Here is a 22,191-nt window from a genome sequence, read left to right as displayed (position 1 = left end):
TCAACAGGGTTTTGACGTCACTCTTCAATGTAAGTATTCCGTCAATACGCTTGTATAATTTGTTGAATCACCGAAGCACTTAAAACTTCTCCTGTTATATCAACTCTCGTCAACTGTATGAAATCGCTTAACCTTAACAAAAAGTGTTAAACTAAGAAAAAGGTAAATATTTTTTCTTACAGGTATGTTCAGATAAATGTCATCAGCTTAGCCGTTCAGCTTTTAGATCTGGAAAACATTAGTGATGCATAATATTCAGAACTTTCTACAGGAAACTACACATAGACTAAAGTAGGTTGAAAAAAAAGGAATAAACAGATAGACATGACCAGTAGACGAGTTTAAGACACACGTCTCGTTCTTTTTGAGACTCATCGCTTAGATATATCTACATTCCATTGATTTAAACATTAGGACTAAAATCCAATACCTTCTGCTTTCAACGCCAATGCGTTACCCATTGAGCTACTGAGTTCCAGTAACCACTAACTTGTTCAACGTGTATTATGTTAATATCATTAACAGTAGAGGTTTGAATTGTTCGGTTTTTCGTATTCAACTCTTTAATATATGATATAAAGAGTATTAATAGTTGAATTTATGAGTTGATCTAAGCTAGACCACCATTGAAAACCTGGAAGCAGTAGACGGCCGTTTCGTCCTAGTATGGGACTCCTCAGCAGTGCGCATTCACGATCCCGCACGCGGCACTCGAACCCAAGACCTATCGGTATCGCGCGCGGATACTTAATTTCTAGACCACTGAGCCGAAACCTAATGGTGTTAGTATCTAACTTCAATCGATCCATGGTCTTGGACGACAACCCATGCATGTGGTATCGTGGATGTGCACTGCTGAGGAGTCCCATACTAAGACAAAGTGGTCATTCAGTGCTTCCAGGTTCTCAACGGTAGTCTAGCTGACATTGACTCATGAATTCAACTATTAAAATGACTACAATCTCTACAAAACTCCCATTCTGATCAGAATATAAAAAACAAATGATTGTCAACTCAGCATATGATTTCCCACCAATAATCCCAATCCTTTATTCAGTCTATGGTGGAAAATATTACTTGGAAATCTGAGTTATAGGTTCAATAGATCCAGTCACCAAAATATATGATAACCATTTTGTTGATTTCTTCCATTCTTAAATTATTATCTCTTTTTCTCATCAATTTAGACTGTTAGTAAAGTACTACTAACCTATGCAGAAATAGTCAAAGCTGATTTCAAATGTTGGGTGCATCAACAAGAAACTGCATGTATCATTATGAATAATATACAACAATTACGTGTACAGTTAGAAAAAGTATTTGAAGCAATGGGTGGTAGTATACTATGTGAAGATACATTGAGTGCAATGAATGATTTACAACAGATGCTTCAAGCTGTTATTGATGATTTAGCTTCACAATATGCTGAAGCACTACAAGTACAAATTGTACAAAAAATCAAAGAATTAAGTAAATTGCTTCATCAGGTCAGTGATATTGGTTATTGTTTTTTAAACATTAATATTTAACTTGTAAGTATAATTGAATTATGTTGACTAACCGTTTAGGTTTCAAAATGCCCTTTCAAGACTTCATGATATAGTTCAAATAAATATGTTAACTATCGGTTGTATTTTATTAGTTGAATTCATAATTCAATTAAAGCTGAACTACGATGGGAAACTTGAAAGCACTGGACGGCCATTTCATCCTAGTACGGGACTGTTCAGAAGTTCAAACCCATGATCCCACTCTCAAGATCCGAACCCAAGACTTATCGATCTCGCGCTCGAACGCTTAACCTCTAGACCACTGAGCTAGCATCCAATAGTGTTAATGTCTTACTTTAATCAATCCACGAAATGGCATCACCATCAGTTGTGTTTTGTAATTTTGACGAAAACGTTACAGTGAATTATTCACAAGAGAAGTAACTTCTTCAGAAAATCTTTTCATGTGACTGTGGCAAGGAATGTAGTTCAGTGGAATGTCAAAATAAACACAAAAATATTGTAGATCTCAAAAAGTTTATAAAACACAGCATCTTATTTACTCGTTCTAAGTAATTCTTAGATATCTGGTGCCTTTAGTAATGAACTTAATCATAGAAAATATAGTAACCAGTGAAACCCCACCTTGCTGATCTAACTTTAGTTAGAGCCATTCACTGGCACCAACAACACTATCTATTGGCGGGATAGGTTTGAGCCGTAGGGATTAATGAAGCGGTTATTTGGAACAGAAAGTATGATGAAGCAAGAAATTTTAAAATAGAATAGGTAAGTTCTTCTGCATGTAGATAAATTGCTTCGTGATCTACTCTCTAATTTGCTAAAAACTAGTACAAATTTCTCAAGTTAATTTTAAGTGTCGTTCAAGTTCCTTCCTGTACGTTAGCCTCTCCAGCTTGTTCATTCGTATGCGTGGCTTCACTTCCAATAAAAAAATTGATCACAATAATCATCAAATTGAGAATAGTATGTTGTTCGTAAAAACCATCGAATAAAAAGCCTTTAGTTTACAGAGCTATAGGACCTAACGGCTGGCTAAATCACATTTTCATTCCGTTCATTGTATTGTCTTAATGAATTGTTTTATTTATTAACAAGGCGTTAGCTAGTTATCTCTTTTATGCGATATTTTGAGTGTAAAAATCAATCACACCTATTTTTATTGCACTCATACGATAACAATAATGTGCTCACTAGTGACAAGCTTCAAGTTGGATTTCCTGGAGTTCTAGTGAGAATCCATGACCAGTGGGGTCCAATCGGTGTCAGATGTGAGGCGGTTATCGACCTCAGACAATGGATAAAAGATTGCTCAAGATCATTGATCAACTGGGGGTAGATATTAACACCGTTAGGTTTCGGCTCAGTGGTCTAGAGGTTAAGTGTCCGCGCGCGAGACGAAGGTCCAGCGTTCGAGTCCTGCATGCGGGATCGTGGTTGCATACCACTGAAGGTTTCCAATGGTGGTCTAGCTTAGATCGACTCATGAATTCAACTTTGAACATAAATATACAACTAAAATTGATTTTCATCAGAAAATGATACTTGCCAAACAAATAAATGAAAACCAACGAGTAGTAAACAGCTGTTTTATTTCAGTTTAAGATCTTTTCAACAGTGCGAATCGACGACCGCAGTGGCGATTTAATTCAGTACCTTGATGTCTAGTAATAAACAAAAAGCCTTTTGAATCAGTTAGTCGGAATCTAAATTCCCGTCTTCAGTTGACTTTCGAAAGAAGTTTTTCATTGTTTTTTTAACGGTTATTTTTTTCTACTCATAGTGTCCACCTAATTCCAAAGCCAATGTGGAAACTGAAGCTGAACACATATTACATCCGCTTATGGATCATTATGAGTCAACATTGTCAGCTTTAGCAGACCTATGTGAAAAGACTGTGTTGAAACGGTTGTTAAAGGTAATATAATCTATTTAAATTTTTTTTTAGAATACATTGCATTTTATTTACTAAAACTATTCAGTGAGGTACATTTAAAAATAAAGCATCTACATTAAACCAACACGATATCTATCATGAGTGAGTTTATAGGTATCAATGCCAAGGTTGGTCTTGATAGCTTCAAATAAACTGAGTATTGGGTAGAAAGTTAATAATAAATATATTTATGTTATATCCCAATCAATAGAAAAGTTATATTTCTGACGTTTCGTGACTTAAAGTAAGTCACTTCTACTCTGAAGAGTATTAATATATTTATTAATAACACGTTATCGGTTTTGATTGGCAATAATATCACTGAAAAAATAAGGAATTTGCATGAATCTACTGGAGAATATTTACACAGACGTCTTTGAACAGTATGTAGTTGTTTCGTCAACTATTTGGTGAGGTAATATGTGGGTCACTCATATGGTTTAAAACTAAAGGCGAAAGGTTGTCAATTTGATCAATTTTTATTGAAATCATAAACAGACCGATATAAGACCAACATTGAAAACCTGGAAGCACTGGACGATCGCTTCGTCTGTAGAGCCTGGTACTATGTTAAGCCTACATAGGGTATTCTAGCCTCTGGACAAACCATTTTATCCATTCTTTTCAGGCTACGTTTTGACCTTATTCGCTTAATAATCCTGACTGTTTTTATGTAAGCGTATGTGTGTGCATTTCTTATCTTACTCATCATCACATACCTGTAACTTATTTTTTGTCTGACTATAAATATTGAGTAACGTTCGGTTAAATTGAGTTAGCTTATATGCCTTCTCCACCGTGCATCCTTTTGTTTCGCTTCGTTTCTTTGATCGTCTGTCTGGATCAATGGCTGTGTGAAATACACGTACTGGAAATCTATTCTCGTATTTGACTTATTTAATTTCGTTATTCACTAACGCGAGTTAAGTCAATAATATGCGAGGATTGACGATATGTATATTTTAATAATAATCATAAAACGATCCACATGGAGTCAGCTTTAAGGCTACTAAACATCCTAGCATGGAACTCCCAGGCAGTACAGTGGAGTTCGACCGTGTCGAATGTGAGACAGTTACGCACTGAAGACGATGGAAGATGGTTGCGCAATATCGTGGGTTGATTGAAGTTAGATACTAACATCGTTGGATGCTCGCTAGATGGTCTAGAGGTTAAGTGTTCTCACTAGAGAGCGATGGCTATGTGTTCGATTACTATGTGCAGGGTCGTGGATGTGTATTACTGAACAGTCTCATACTTGGACGGAACGGGTGACCAGTGGTCCTAGGTTTTCAATAGTACGGTAACATTGATCGGTTCACCATTTCAATGTAACTCAACAATCTCCACAACCCTATAGTGACGTTTATCAATTTTATCCCACCCATATTAGTAAAGACATTTTCAACGCATAGGTTTTCAGACATCAAATTCCTTGTCTCTGTTAACGTCTACTAGAGTTTGCCTTACCCTCTAATCTACTATTTCTTTCGACATCAATATCAGTCATAAAGATGCTTTCATCAATTAAAATGGATAACACAATTTGTCATAACAATCACCTCAATATTCTTATCGGGGCAATAAAAGTGTTTCTACTCAGTTTCCTAAATGCTTCAGATTGTTGAGAATTATTACTTGACTTTTATAAAAATCAGTTATCTATTTTAATTGGAAATCATAAAAATGACATTTTTAAATCACTTGAATTTTTTAGTGTTTCAACTAGTTCACTGAATTCAGTACTAGGTATGAACTTCTGATATTCTTTATTGATTATTAGCACTGTATACAGCTCTTTAACTTGCAATCGCTTCTTCAAGTCCATTAAGGGGTAAAGTTATTATTTATTTACTCTTGACATGTATACTACTAAAATAAAATAAACAGTAGCTTAACACGAACTTCGTAAATAAGCAGATGAAAAGTCTAAACAACGTAATAAGAACTAGTAATAAGTAGTATAAGTAAATCATTTTCAATTAGAAAGACAAATATTCGAAACCCCCTGATGTGAACGGATTGATATAATGTTCACCAGCTAACATATCTCTGATTATTTTCAAACCGTTGCGTAAATCTCGTTACAAACACAGTTAAGCATTTGAAAACATAATCGGTTGTAACTAATTCAAGTGTAAACCGTACAATCTGTAACTAGTTTAGAAACTCCCTATTCGATTTATTGTGGCTTTAATTATGGAGTTGCCAAAAAGTTTTGTCATACACTAAACCACAGTAGTGATAAGTGTCATCTACCGATGAACTTACTAGATATATTTGATGCTAATAGCATTGTCATATCATCTAATCTCTGTATTGTAGTGACAAAAAGCATGTAGAGGTCAACATATAGAATCATTGGTTAGAGAAGCATAAGTGTTTAAAATTCACACTTTAGTTAATACTGCTACGCATTCGAAACAACTTTACTGGATAATCTATGGGGTTATTGAAAGAATCAGTACAAATGATGTAACGACCTTTTTATTGTAATTTTATATTACAATATAATGTAAATAAGCAGTGATATTTTTTCTGACTGTCAATTCTTCTCAATCTTAGGGCAGACTTTGTCCTCTGATATTCCATGGTCCAATGAGAATTAAGATTCTGGGGCGAGAGTAACTACCATATTCGTTGTCGATTCATGTATTCACAGTATGAACGCCTTCCGACTACCGTATAAAATCAATGCTGGATTATATCATCTGGCTTAGAATATTTTTTCGATTTTTAGAGTTGAAAGTATTTGGCACTTTTATAACTAACTATTTCGCTTGATTATACTAATTTTTTAATGCTCTGTAAAATAATAAAATTAGGAACTATGGAAAGTCACAATGCATAATTTGGAGAAACAAGTTGTGCTACCCACTGTTGCTGATCCAAGAGCTGTGAGTTCAAATTTGTTGGTATTTTTAATTCAGATTTATGGAAAACAGTAAATCTATTCATTAATTATCAGAGAAAGAAATCAGATGTCTAACTTTTTTGAAATACTGACATTAAATATTCATTTTGGCTTTAGATCGTTTTTGACAGTATTTCGTATAACTATAACTCACTCATTATTCAAACGTCAGATCTTGGATTTCTCAGAGCCTTATTGTTAAGTGCAGTCAATCTAGCTGAAGTTCGTGCAATTACAACAATCAGTGGTTCGATACGTTGGGAAACACGACTGAGAATCAGTCACAGTGACGCAAATGTGCTTACTTCTTATTATTCCTTACATTACATGTTTTAAAAATATCTTATTTCACCTTCTTCCGTAAATCCACTTCTCCTCGAATAATATTCTCTATGAAGCCTTCGTCTTCTCATAAAATTGGAAGATCGAGAGTTTAAGAATGTGGGTTAGTGATTAAGCTGGGCCCCTATGAACAGAAACATCATGCATTTACCAAAGCGCAAGCAATTACGTTGAGAAGAAACTTTAGTTATTTCAAGTAATGGACTTTTCGAAGCATGATTCAAAATCTCAAGAAAACCATTCTTTCCAACCTCGGAGATATTGGCTTGGGAATTGTGTAAATTTATAATAACAACAGATATCGTGAAACACATCTGATTCGGAGACGGATGAATAGTACCCTTTTGGTTAACATTTCATTTTCCTAGTCATTTTTTCTATCAAAGATCTTTTCCGTTAGCATTAACTTGCCTTATATTGTATCAAGTGAACATAGTGTTTATGTCCTTCACTTTGCCCTTAAACCTATTAATCCAGAAACTGGATAAAATAACTGAATAACATAACATGATTATTGATACCATTTGGTTTATGCAAAGACAAGTTTCATATTTTATCCGCCAGAATTTTCTAGTGAAAATTCAACTAGACAGAGGCACACAAGCATTTTAAATTTTCTGAGATTAATTTTTAGTAATCGATGATAGTTTTTGAATGAATGTTTGATATCATATGAATAATCTTAATTTTATAATCTACTTACAGATGTTTCTTAATTTGTCGATTCCGTCAACTGCACAAGCTAAATTAACAAGTGTATCTCAGAGTTTACTGACAAATGTAAGCAGTCAGCTACCAGCAAGTCGATTACTACAAGTAAGTCAGTTAATCATTTAATATGAATGATAATTCACATCAATATTTCTGCCCTTTTTTACTCGCGTTTTCATCGCTAACTGGGAAACAGTTCATGACTGTTCGCTGGTTACTCCTTCAATTTCACTATTACAAAGACATTATTAGTTCGTAGGGTAAATTGTTTACTTGCAGTAACAAACAGCGATATTTTATACAATAACTTATCACCATATTCTTACACAACTTATTTACCCAGTCTTTGAAAGGAATGCTTTGTTATGCTAATCCAATTTAGTTCTAAAATTAAGGAAATCGATACTATAAGACTGAAACAGTTTTAAGCCAGAGATTTATGGGGATCATTCATTATGAAGTTACCTTTCGTCATAAACTGATATTTGATAGAACATGAGCGATAGCTCAAAGAGGATTATATGTTCGTTTTATTTTAGTTTAGTACTTTTCAGCAGATGGAAACCGCGACTCTTTCTGTTGGATTAAACCTAAAATATTTAGTTTCTAATCGACCGATACATCTTTGAGTCAGTCATTTAAAATTTAGTAGTTCATATTTTGAACTTCCGTCACATATTCTTAACAAACTAGCCCTTATCTATTCGTACTGTAAACTTCTTTTTCTGCAGGATATTTCTAAAGATGCAGGAATCTCAGAACGAAATTTAACACCACGTCATTGTCAAATATTGGATATAGCATTGGATGCGATTAAAAACTATTTTCATGCGGGTGGTAGTGGACTTAAGAAAGCTTACTTGGACAAATCACCGGAATTACAATCATTGCGTTATGCACTATCATTATACACACAAACAACGGATGCACTTATTAAAAATTTTGTGGCTACTCAAACATCACAAGGTTTGTTTATTTTCTGTATTCTACTTTGTGTTAAATTAAAAGTTAAAATGTTTCATTTTTGTAGAACGAGTAATATGCTGTCCAGTACTTAACTGATTGTTTGACAAGTTGAAATAATGTAGGTACAATTGTAATAAATGAGAACACAGGTGGAGACAACCACTGTATTTGTTCACAAAATTACATAGTATCTTCACAAAACATAAAAATCATACACTGAATACTTCATTTGAAATTTCTCATCATTTATACTTCACATTCTGTATGATTATTCAAGTTCATAATTCCTTTCTATTCACCCTTCTATTCTCTTCAACTTGATCTTCTTAGCCTTCTACTGCCAGGTTTTCCACTTCTGGTTGGTGCTATATACTACTTATGTCTGTTTACATAGTTAGCATACACCACACAGTTACTACACAGTATAAGTACTAATTCAAACAATTCTTCGTAGCCTTCGGAAAAATATTTGATAAAATAATTAAAATGAACCACTAGGTGTAAAATAGTAGCATGTGTACCTATCTAAAATATGTAAAGCATGAATGGATCTATCTTTATCATTCAACCTAATGCTTGAATAAACTCTAGAAAGCAATCAATCTTTTTAATGGCACATTTATTTTCCCTGTGAAATGGAAATTGATTAGTTAAGGTGAAAATAAATTATTAACTCGTGGAAGCAGAAAGTGATTCATTCATTTTCGGTATTTTGGTGAGATTCAACATGAATATTTAAAATAAGAATTTTTAGCGAGCGCCAAGTTTCACTTTCAGATGACACACTCCATAGAAATTTTGTATGAACGAACAGTTTTTGTGAAAAAACCTCATCAATACAGTTATTTAATACCCTCATCATTGGGAGACATTACCATAAGCCTCATTCTCTCAAGTCGAATGCCTCATTCAGGTCAACACAGTAACTAGTATTTTGCTGTTTCAGTGTCTCATGAAAGGTAAATATTTAAATAAAGTGCCTTTCATCAGGCCTAAATATCTTGCACTCTAGTTAGGCTTTTAATAGTTGCAGGCTATGGAACGTTACAAACTGCTTAGTCGAACTAATTTCTCTGTGAATTCCATGAATGGATTTCTATCCTAGATAAACGTTAATGAATAATCCTAGACTACTACACCACAGTTGATACTCCTCAGCTTGAGTCAACATTCATGAGAACGTCTTAAAGTAGAGTGATAATAGCTTCTGACTCTGTTTTTTTTAATTTCCCATCCCTTTTTAATTTTTCTAGGATTTCACAATCTGAATTCAGTAATCGATTCAGGGTTGAAATGGACATCTGAAAAACCTGTAGAAACTGTTTGAATTATGTTTTTTGTTTTTGTTCTTCCACAATGGAAGTTTACTTGTGATATACCTTCCTCTTGAGCAGTTTTGTTAAAGATCACCTTTTTAGGGTCAATCTCCAAAATGAACCTAGCATTTTTCTGGTATTTCCCCATTGGCCCAAATAATCATTATAAAAACCATTGGTTACGTAGCATTACCGTCTCATTTGTTCTGCATTTTATGTTGACGTAAGCAGTAGCTGGTTTTCTTAAATCAGATATTACTGTTGTGATTATTTCTTCATGGAGGCGGTTAACTTGCTTAGTATGTAGATGCTGACAAATTTGTTGATATCATGTGATAACTATCTTTATTAATTAGCAAAGCTCAGGAAAATTAATCATAGTAAACGTAAAACTCGTCTTCATACATTTTATTATTATGATAATTAATCAACATCTCTAACATACTTATTACGTTTTTACTATAACAAGTGTTATGTAATGTATCTGGAGTAGTGTTGTGGTTAATTATGTAGTTAGTTGGGCCAAGTATAGATTATCTATCGTAAAGTGCATTTAAAGTTTCATAATTACATAGTTGCCAGATGAGTGGTATAAGTGTACATTCACGTAATACAGCTATTACAAAAAAACAATAAGTTAATTTTCACTGATAAACCACATATTGAACAAACTAAAAAATAAGTGTCATATTTCATTGATTTCAATTACTATTCTAAATTTATTTCTCACTAAAACGATGTTATTTTTTTCATTAGATAAACCTGCGATTGAAGATAGTGTTGGAGAGTTATCGATTCATGTCGATCTCTTTCGTCATCCTTCACATGGAGAGCATAAAGTTACTATAACTGGTAAGTAGATCTCGTTTGACTAAATTTATTCAAAAAATAAAACCATTATTTTATGGCAAAACTACTAGCTAACGAAATAACAGAATGATTTATATGAAATTTCGTCGAGATCAAAACGAACAGTTATACAACATTAAGTATTGAGTTCGTGGAAGTCAATAGATATAAGTTATGTTTGTAAACATCACTTACTTACTTACTTACGCCTGTTACTCCAAACGGAGCATAGGCCGCCGACTAGCATTCTCCAACCCACTCTCTCCTGAGCCTTCCTTTCTAGTTCCATCTAGTTGTTGTTCACTCTTCTCATATCTGTTCCCATTTCTCGGCGTAATGTGTTCTTTGGTCTCTCTCTTCTCCTTTCTCCCTCAGGATTCCATGTGAGGGCTTGCCTTGTGACGCAGTTGGGTACTTCCCTCAATGTGTGTCCTATCCACTTCCAGCTCTTATTCCTGATTTCCTCCTCCTCTGAAATCTGGTTTGTTCTCTCCTACAGTAGGTTGTTGCTGATAGTGTCTGGCCAACGGACCCGAAGTATCTTGTGTAGACAACTGTTAATAAACACCTGTATCTTCTGGATGATGGCCTTCGTTGTTCTCCAGGTTTCCGCCCCATACAGTAGAACTGTCTTGACATTTCTATTGAAAATTCTGATCTTGGTGTTGGTTGACAATTGTTTTGAGTTCTAGGTGTTCTTCATTTGTAAATATGCTGGTCTTGCTTTACCGATCCGCGTCTTCACATCAGTAAACATCACTGTTTGAAATTACTAAGTCTCAATATTTCTCCCTGTTAACTAATCACAATTATTTTATTTTCTGTTAATAATGTGCTCTTCAGGATTATTATTATTATTAGTATTTCGGTAATTCTTAGTTTCTTTCAAGTTCAATATAAACATCTGACAATTTTATAAACCATGGTCTGGATTAAAGTCATGCTTAAACTAGATATTAGTCACTAATTAGAACAGTTAATCAGTCACAACGTAGAACTTCGTAAGTACGTACATCAGTTCCAGTTGCCATACCACATTAGTACAGAGATGCAGTTGTCGATTCAAATCCCATCGTGGTAGAAGTAGTAAGAGTATAAGCGGTAATCGAAAAGACTAGGGTTTGAAGATGTTGTTGAAGGAGTATAATCCAATGAAAACTGCGTAAATGTTTATATGTAACGAGTGAAACATTATTTATTTATCTATTTATTTATTTATTTAAACACACAAACATTCATACAAGGAGGCACTATATATATATGCCATACAAATCATTTGATTTGTGTGAAGGTTGGGATACTGCCAGGGCGCCTAAACCGAAGCAAGTGGTTTCCTTAGAGGGCCAGTCCCCGAGCCTTTGACTGAGAGGTCTAATCCTCAAGTCAATGGAGCAACGTTGGGAGATGTAGTCCCATGGTAACCAGTGACTAATAATAGGTTCATACGTCATTTGTTGCCTCAGGATCCTGGAGCTCATGTGCAGCATTGATCCCAAATCCCCTAGGTCAACCCCCCGTACCCACCAACCCATTTGAAGAGCCGGACACTCGCTTTTCGTCCTCCCTATTTCGTGAACCATACCCCTGTTGCGAAAAGGCAGTAAGTAAGACTTCGTTGTCAGTGGCTGTATACGCGTGATCATGTAAGAGTATTTCGAGTGGGAGAGCAGACTCTACCCACCTTCAACCTTACCAAGGCATAACAAATTCATGAACAAACAGTTTTAAGGATTTTTGCAAAATTCTTTCATTATCTGTTACTCTCCTTCATTCAATCTGAACTTTCAGTAAATATATGTTTGCTCATCACTTGTCCTTTTGCAATAGCTATCGTTTCAGTAAACTTATAGAATCACTTGCATTTGTTCAACAAAATTTTTTTAGGGATTTTATCATGATATAACTATGGTGTGAATCAATATGAATTTAAAAATTCTATGATCTCCAATTTATTATGTTTTTTATCAGAAAATATGTGACCTAGATATAAACAATCAAAAATGTTCCAAACAGGTTTTTTTTTTAGAAAAAAATCAAGTTATGTTCTACTAACCTTAAATCTTACTTTTTTTATAAACAATTTCCGATTCGATTTACCATAACCTTTGAATTGGTTCTAAATGATTTCTTACCGTATCTACATAACTTTTTATGACTTAACAATAGTTATATGAAGATAGAAATAAAATTGAAACAAAATATATTAATTTATTAATTAATTGTGGATACATTTTATGACGACTGAAAAAATATATTATAACAATAATGATGTTTGAACTAAATGGATTATTTATGTGGTTGAAATCATGAGTCAATTAAACCTAGACCACCTTGGGAAACCTAGAAGCACTGAACGGCCGTCTCGTCCTATTGTGGGACTCCTCAGCAGTGCGCACCCAAGATCCCGCCTCGCGAGATTCGAACCCGGGACCGACCACTAAGCCGGCAGGCATCCAATGGTGTTAATGTCTAACTTCAACTAATCCACGAAATTAAGCAACCATTCACCATTGTCTTCAGTGAGTTGATATCTCACAACAGACTTAGTTGAACTCCACTGGTCACTGCTTCTCACCAGAACTCCAAGGAATACCTCATGGAGCCAGTCACTAGTGAGCATATAATCATTAGTAAAAGGGGGTTTTGTGGAGATTTTATGTTTTTATTAAGGCAGATAGAAATATTTGATAGAGAAAATAATTTGGCATATTAAACATTAAATTCATTTTATGATGGTGATAGGTTAATTTTTTTAAAAGAAAAATTACCCATCACATGATATATCATGCATTGACTATAATTTCATATATTGATGCACCCAACCAACATAAAATAGTAAATAGTTAACTGATTTACAGTTTATATATCTTGTTAATAAGCTTAATCTCACCCTGTTAATATGATGTAGCAACTGAAACTCATGCATATATATATTGAATATATATAAAACTTGAGTAAATCATAAATAATTATAATCAGTAATCATTTGACTTTTCGAAAAGTAAGGGGAGCCTTTCAACTAAATTTAACTCCAAGTTGTTATCATTCAGAATTACTTCGTAATGTTTAAAGCATCAAAAACGTCAGATTCACCTTTCATCAAATTGTAGTGAATTAAAAATTCATTAAGATTTGTAAAACAGTGTGTTTCATGCGAAAAACATATAGTTTAAGACAAGAATGTTCTCAACTATTCTATAAACAGACAAGCAAAAACGAAATGTACCTTTGTCAAATGTACTGTTAAATAATGAACGGTACATGAAATAAGTTTACTACACGCCTTAGTTGTCGTGACTTCATGAATAACTGCTTAAAGTTTACAGCGATATATACTGAATTAGAGTGTTAACATCTGTTCAAAAACGTGTACTCTATAGCAGCTCATACACTATTGAGTTTGTTCATATCTAATTTAGTTAAGCCTTTTATTAACTTATTTAACGGACAGTCATTCGTACAACAACAACCTATCTATTCTATTGTACCTTTATTATGTAGGCTTGAGCATTGCTTACCGCCTACGCATGTATTCATTCTACTAGCCTTACTATTAATCGCCTAATTGATTCGATGATTCATTCTTTTCCATTTGTATAAATATGTACATCTTAATCCTGTTTACTGCACTCGCTTACTCGCTGACTCGATCAATTGATCTCTCGCTCGCTCATTCGACTCTCACGCTCACTCGCCTGCTTTATGGCACTAATCTTTCATGCTTGCTTAACGTGCCTGTAATTTTGGATATCTGTATATGGCTCAATAATAAACGCAATCAACACTTCGTATTCGCCTTCTGATTTATACACCGTTAGGACGTTATCGAGTAACGGTTATCAGGACGAACAATACACGAAGCTTAAGGATAATATCGAATATCGACCACCACAGAATTGGCGAACCCTCCGAGAGAACACGAACCAGAATTGGCTTGTCCAGAAGCTGGAATAAAGTATCTAAGCTTAACATACCAACCAGCACTACAAATCAATACATTTTATTGTATATCTAATTATTCTGAATTTTCTCATTTTTTAAACAATCCATCAATAACTTAAGTTAAATAATCAAAGTTGTGAACAAATTTCAATAAATAGAGATTATAATGAGTTAAATAACACTAATTATAATGGAAAGTAGTAAGAGAATAACTTAATAAAGTTTTAGTTTATATTTCTCTCCCCCATGTTACTCATAATGAATAAAACCTTAACGGTCATAAGTTGGTCCTTTGTCGTCTCTGTAAACCATACTGTCTTAAGTTAATTATTATACAGTGTTTGTGGAACCGTTTTCTTTTTTGCCAGATATGAAACAAAACTAATAATCATAAAGCACGATATCGATTTAGTTCAAAAACTCAATGTGCAATATTAAAGGGGTAAACTATAAAGTCAAATCATTCGGCCTAATAACAACATTATAAACTTTATTATCGATAGGATGTAAAAAGTGTATTTCTTAAAATTCTAATTTACATTTATTTATTTGAACACATAAATATTGGTACAAAGGGGCACCGAATACATATGCGCCGCACAAATCTCATTTGATTTGTGTGAAGGCTGTGATACTGCACAGGTGCCCAAACTGAAGCAGTTGGTTTTTTTAGGGCGCCATACCCGGAGACTTTGACCTAAAGGTCTAACCCACAAGGCAGTGGAGCATCGTGAGGAGATGCAGTCCCATGGTGACCAACAATAGGTTCATACGCCATTTTTTCCCTCAGGATACTGGAGCCCATGTACACCATTGGTTTGGAATCAGGGTTTTCCAGTTCCCATAGGTGGACTTTCCGTATCCACCAACCCAGTTAAAGCGCCGGATATTCGCTTTTCGTCCTCTCAATTTCGTAAACAACAACACCGCCACGAGAAGACAGTGAGTAGGACTTCCCTGTCAGAGGCTATATACTCGTGACCATGTGAAAGCATTTCGAGAGGGAGAGCGGACCCTCCCCACTCTCGGCCGTATCAGGGCATTGTTAATTCAGTAAAGTTGTATTGTATTAGTGGAATACACAATTGAAGAAAATGTATAACATTGTACTGAACATTCTCATTAGCTATAATACTCTTAAAATAAACAGTTTGTGTGAAAACGAAATAATTCTAAACTAATTCTTTTTCGATTAGGGTCAGGGTATCAGATCTAGAACATTTGGAAGCTTATATAAAATGTACAAAATTTATCAGTAATAGTATACACTGGATGAAATTAAAATTTATTTTCCTTTCAAAGGTCTCAATACGTTAACATACTGTTTACGCTTATTTGGTTGAAATACTATTTTCGTTTATGATGATTCCGTCAGGTATGAAGCTAGTGGGTTATAAGAGGCGGATAATTAATCGATAATCCTTAATTACTAGGCGTTTTTCCAAACGGTTAGGCTACATTTATGCATTGTAGGAATATGATTATCACCAACATAAAGTTCATTCACATATATCACACAACATGGTACAATAATGACAAGTCAGCGTTTTTTTTGGCTATTAATATCGTAGAAATACTCAATGTTAGTTCTCAAAAGCCTAACTTGGTAAAACAATATATCAATTGTTTTGTTTTTATAATTTTTTTTTTCAATTTACTGTCTTATTGAAGTACGTTTTCAAGGTCATTGTTCACACAACACAGTATATCTCAGACACAGACAAAGCTCCAGAAAACCTTTAATTGTACTTATATGTACATGTATGTATGAGTCACATTTATTAAATGGATTTAAACAAGACAGAGAAGTTGTAAAATACACTATTTTGATTAATGTACTACTATCGATATTACTATTCATAGCGTATTTTAGATTTATTAGTATAACATACTTTCCAGAATTTAAAAATTTTATGTAAAACTAAACATTTAGGTATTTCCTGTTACATATGGCATACTTTGATGATAATTTTCATCACAAACTTACATTAGATGAGTTCATCGAAAACTAAGAAAAGCTGATCAGCTGTCCTTTATTAGTGTTGACGACTAACTGCATCATTTTTGACTTGGGTGTAGACAGCGTTAAATCGTATATTGACTGGAGGGAAAAAAATATAGAACACTGGGTTCCTAATTGATGACTTAATGGTATCGTAATTCCCGTGAAACCCGGTGTTGAATTTATCCATACGTAACTTCGGATTTATGACAATTCCAAATCTAGGTCATTTTATGAAGATATCGTAACATTTGAAGGCACTTTTCATCATGAACTGACATCATTTGGAGTACAGCTGAAAACTAATAAACATATGAGCAGACTGGTATTATCGAATAAAGATTATGTCAATTTACTGTCGATAACACCTTAATGTAAGATATCTGTGGATATTGCTCAGTTTGTAGTCAGTTTCTTAGAGTTTAAGTTCCTCAGAAAAACTATTGAGAACTAAGGGACATCATAAAATTGTTTTGACATATTTTAGGACGCCTCAGAAACATAGCCTTACTATATACCTAGGAACAGACCCAAAACCTTCAGATCGTGAGGTGATTATGATACCATGAGCTACACACAGTTTAATGGTTCATATTTCAAACATTAATCAATTCGTACTAAAATTCGATAATTAGTTAATATCGTCAACGATTTAAATCTCTCTATTCGCACGTTGACTGATGTCACAGGCTTTATATTTAAACATCTATATGTGAGAAACATAGAATCACACCATTCACAATACGAACTGTTACTATTTACCACTGTGAAATAAATAATACTAAAAACGTTAAATACACTAAATTCATAACACTCTGATATGTGAAGGATATGTTTATTTCGGTCAATCATCGGATAGGATATATGCTTAACTTCAGATAAAATCATGCGACGAAGAGATGTACGCGCATAGATGTCTGCTTGGTGGTAAATCTGTAGGTAGCTATTATAAATCACTGATTAATAATTGCACAAATCATCATTCTTTAATAAAATCTAGAAAAAACTTGTCACCATACCAGATTCTTTGAAAATATTCCCGAGAAATCTTGACTTAATACCTCCGACTTAGTTGAGCGTCGGGTTGATTATTTAGGGTAATAATAATATTCCAGTTAATATGCAGTTGAGTTTCCGACGTTTTCTATAAAACGTCTTATCAGAGAATAGATAACCTCTCCAAACCATAATAAGCTCTAGTTTTCTCAACAAATTACAGCATCATCAAACTTAATATTATATTTTACATCACGCACCGATCTCAGACAACCATTAAGAACCAGGAATCACTTAGAAGTGGAGCTGCTCAATGGCGCATCCGCGGCCCATCAGTAATCGAGCTCAGAACCTTCAGGTCTCGAGTCGCACGTTTAAACTCTAGACCACTGAGCCAGCACCGGTGAAATTCAGCAATCTCTACAAGCACCCTTTAGTAAAATAAAACTTTGATGAATTTTATTAGCTTTTGAAACAGTCATCATCGCACATTTCATGTAAAGTTGGACAGTATTTTTGTCTTGTTTTTTCTTTAAAGTTACATCATTTCATGTCTTCTTTATTTCTGTTTAGTTATTGCAGCGAATAATTTGAAATGGACAACATCGGGAACATTTAAGCCTTTTATTGAAGTGGTATTATTCGGTCCATTATTAAGTGAAAAAAAGCATAAATTCGCAACAAAATCAAAGAATAATGTTTGGTCGCCTGTGTTTAATGAAACATTTACATTGTATGTTTTCTAGAAATTTATATGTTTCTTATTTGAATGTAATGAGCTTTTTTGTAAAGTAAAGATTTCAGGTTTCTTGGGAAGCAAATTAATGTTTATTTAGAATTTCTGAATCGACTCATTTTAACTTCTGAGCAATTGTATTTGGGTTAAAGAGAAAAGTGTTTCCAATGAATGATTAACAAATAATCACAAGTCAAATTACAGAATGATCTTAGACCACCATTGAAAACAAGGAAACACTGAATAGCTATTTCGTCATAGTTATGAGACTGTTACGGGTTTGGTTATGTAGCATATTGTTGAGTAGTCATTAACACAATTCATATGCAAACTACAATTAAGACGTCGTCTCAATACTTTTGGATATCTTGACTACCATGTTGTTTAACCAAACATTGAATTATCTATCAAAGATCTACCACATAGCAAATTGAAGACGAAAATGTAGATCAACTGACAACCACTGAAACTAATCCTTTACAACTATTCTCTTAAAATGACAGGTGGTTTTGACCTGTAGCGTTTCGTTTGGTAATTAATATAGTACAGTAGTTGATCATCAAGCTCAAATATCATTGATGATGTAGCTTTTACCTGCGTATGTTATGAATCGTCAATATCACTGAGGATATTTATGATAGATAAATAAGATACTAACGATGACCGCCAATATTGCATGTGTTAAAACACTTTTCGATATCCACACGCATAGTAAAAATACAAGATTTTCTATTCATATAAACTCAATTTCATTAGATGGTTATATCTATAAAACAGGCTATAGCCTATAGGCTCTATGTTATCGATTTATCGAAAATCAGCTGTGTAAAACTTGATGTGTACAAACGCTGTCATAGTGATCAACGACTTGTGGCTTTTTATCTCTTGACTGGTATTGGTGAGGAATTTAATACACTATTTGTGAAAAAAATGATGTCATCTGTATGCGAAAACATAATAGAGATTTTTAGAAATGCAAAGACATATTGGGTTAGTTAACGAATTATTTCAAAGGAATCTTCGTAAAGAATACTTTTAAAAATACACTAAATTTGCAATCTTCAACCTTTATTACGATAAATCATGTACAACCTGGAATATATATATATATCACAATTGATTGATCACTGGGTGGTGATCAATCTCATGCATGTCAGGTCCTTCTTAGTGCTGATCGAATGCTATCGATCGAGTTGCAATGTGGCCACCAGTCTAGGTGGCTCGACACCCCCTGCCCTATATATATTGAGGTAAGGACGCGACATGCATGAGATTGATCACCACCCAGTGATCAATCAATTGTGATTTCATTTCAGTCCTACAGGAGGTTGGTCGCGGCCCGAATAGCTCAGTGGTAACGTCTCTGACTGTGAAGCTGAGTGACGCGGGATCGAATCCGCCAGGGAGCATCAGTTCCCTCAGGATTACAGGTACACCTTGCTGACGAGTGCCAAGTAGCACGAAACCCGGGTCCAGGGTTTCCTGTTGACCACCTCCAACTACCATCTTACCTCAGTATATATATATATATATATAGTAGTGTGGGAACGCAATTTTTAGATCAACTAATAAGTGTCCAGAAATAACGTCGAGATCCTATGAAGAAGTCCAAATAATTAATCAAAGTAATAGAGTTGTTTGGATTCAGTAGCTAAATCACATCATACTTACCAGACGTAAAGCTTTAGTTTCTAATATAATGTGAGGTCGTTGATCCATCACTTATAAGTAGTAGACTGAACAAAGTAACTGTTCAATGTATCTCGTTTTCCAAAATCCTCCAGTTGGTGCCAGTCTTGCAAGAGATTTATCGTCGACTGACTCAACCTAATTGTCAACTGTCATATATATTTTTAGATTATCCTAATATTTGTGAAGCAGTTTCATTCTGGTCAGTATATAGTTTTATGAAAATTATAGGGTTTTCAGTTTTTTAATCACAAACGGATCAAATTTTACCAATATTGAAAACCTGAGGGCACTGAGAGGATGTTTTATCTTAGTATAGGACCTCTCGTTAGCGCGAATCTACAACCCTGCATCCAGGAATCCAATCCGATAATTTTATATGAGAATAATCTTTTTTCTGTTTTCTTTGTCAAAATTTCTAGCTTTCTCAGTGCTGGTTCTGATCCAGAATCCTATGAATTACATATGTGTGCCAAAGATTATTGTTTCGGTCGAACAGATCGATTGATTGGGTTAACTGTATTACAACTACGTGATTTAGCAACAACAACTGAGTTAAATGCTTCACCTACAATGAATTCAAGAGATGGTCGAACTGGTGTTGGTCAAAGTGGTGCATGTGCATGTATTTGTAGTCTGGGAAAAAGATTACATCTTGACGATACTGGATGGACTATATTACGTATATTATCACAACGTTCTCAAGATGAGATAGCTCGTGAATTTGTTCGTTTAAAATCAGAAGTTCGTAGTCCTTGTGATTCAATAGGAAATAGTGCTGGTTCTGTTACTAATAGTTCATTGAATGGATCGGTTCCACGTAGCCGATAATATATATATATATATATATATATATATATATATATATATTCATGCCTTACACTTTTCTCCTGTAAACAATTCACAGGGACCATGAAAATTATTCATCAACTAATGATAAACACTTTTCAACTGTCTTCCTTATTTTGTTGACAGGATTTATCTGCATCAATCTATGTAGGTGAAACAAAAAAACTTTATTTATCAATATTAGCCTTATTCATTTTACCATTATTCTGGATGATATTTTATTATTAAAACATAAATTATGTGAATATTTTATTGAAATTACCTCAAAATTAAAAACAAAAAAATTTCACACAAAAATTCATCATGTTAATACTTAGGAATATTAAGACAACTAACTATCTATCCATTAATAATCATGTACACATACATCAACTACATAAGATATCCATAGAAACATAATTGACCAATAACAGAATTATGAAAAGTATATAGGATAATTAATAATTTTGTTTTCTTGTGTTTTTATTCCATTTTCATTTTGATTATTTTATACTTATTCATTCGATTAAAATCATCATTAATATTTATTATCACTTGGAAGACTATTGATATATATTTAACTACCTCTAAGGCAGTTATCTGGATAATACATAATATATACTTACTTACGCCTGTTACTCCCAATGGAGCATAGGCCGCCGACCAGCATTCTCCGACCCACTCTGTCCTGATATACATTTCTAGTGTATACTCTTAATATCATAATTGTATTCATATTGATATACTAATTATAAGTAATAATGTTTTATAATTGCTTTTTAAACATTAACTATTGTTTATGCATAAACTGATCTTATTTGTTGACATCTATTTTAACCATTTTGCATATTTATTTATACTTTTTAAATGTTTATTTAAAGCATTATTGATAGAATGATATGTGTTAAGAAGACCTATGTTATATACATATATATATCCATACTAGTACTGTCTTTCAACCAACCAAACTGCAGAATAACATCATTCCAACCGAAATGAGAACATTCATTCCTTACTGTTTGTTTTCTCTACAATTTCTATCCTTTTTATTCGTAACTGCATTTAATTTCTTTGATTATGTTTCGTTGATATAAAAAAACCAAGAATAATGAAAATTTCATTGTTTCACAAATTTATTTTTTATGTATATACATGGAGTCTTATATTTTGCGGCTGACATTACTGACTGATATATATAGATATACTCTTATTATCATTATTTTCTGCTTATTAAATAATTTACTGTAATTTCTTTATACAATTGAATGCAGAAATAATGATTATTTAAGTAATATAAATAACATAACATAAATTTTCAGTATAAAATATACATTAATTTCTTAACTGCATTTATTCATTCATGCATATATCTTAGTATCTCAGATGTTCAATACTGAAAGTATCTTCACATTATACAAGTAATAATACTCATGATAACAATAATAATCTTTTC

The 22,191-nt window shown here is 33.6% G+C and overlaps 1 protein-coding gene across 1 annotated transcript in view; it reads left to right on the top strand.

The window, feature by feature from the left end:
* Smp_172040 (putative unc-13 (munc13)) overlaps positions 1-22,191 on the top strand; it is a gene marked incomplete at both ends in the record, with an annotated part of 140,266 nt that overhangs the window by 114,942 nt on the left and 3,133 nt on the right. The window contains 7 exons of the mRNA XM_018794785.1: positions 1,196-1,487; positions 3,295-3,429; positions 6,273-6,348; positions 8,108-8,380; positions 10,453-10,548; positions 18,059-18,218; positions 20,333-20,730. Coding sequence (XP_018649163.1) covers positions 1,196-1,487; positions 3,295-3,429; positions 6,273-6,348; positions 8,108-8,380; positions 10,453-10,548; positions 18,059-18,218; positions 20,333-20,730 — 1,430 coding nt within the window. The remainder of the gene's footprint in view (positions 1-1,195; positions 1,488-3,294; positions 3,430-6,272; positions 6,349-8,107; positions 8,381-10,452; positions 10,549-18,058; positions 18,219-20,332; positions 20,731-22,191) is intronic.

This window comes from Schistosoma mansoni, chromosome 1, assembly GCF_000237925.1.
Source record: "Schistosoma mansoni strain Puerto Rico chromosome 1, complete genome".
Lineage (NCBI taxonomy): Eukaryota > Metazoa > Platyhelminthes > Trematoda > Strigeidida > Schistosomatidae > Schistosoma > Schistosoma mansoni.
This window is presented reverse-complemented; position numbering and strand designations above follow the sequence as displayed.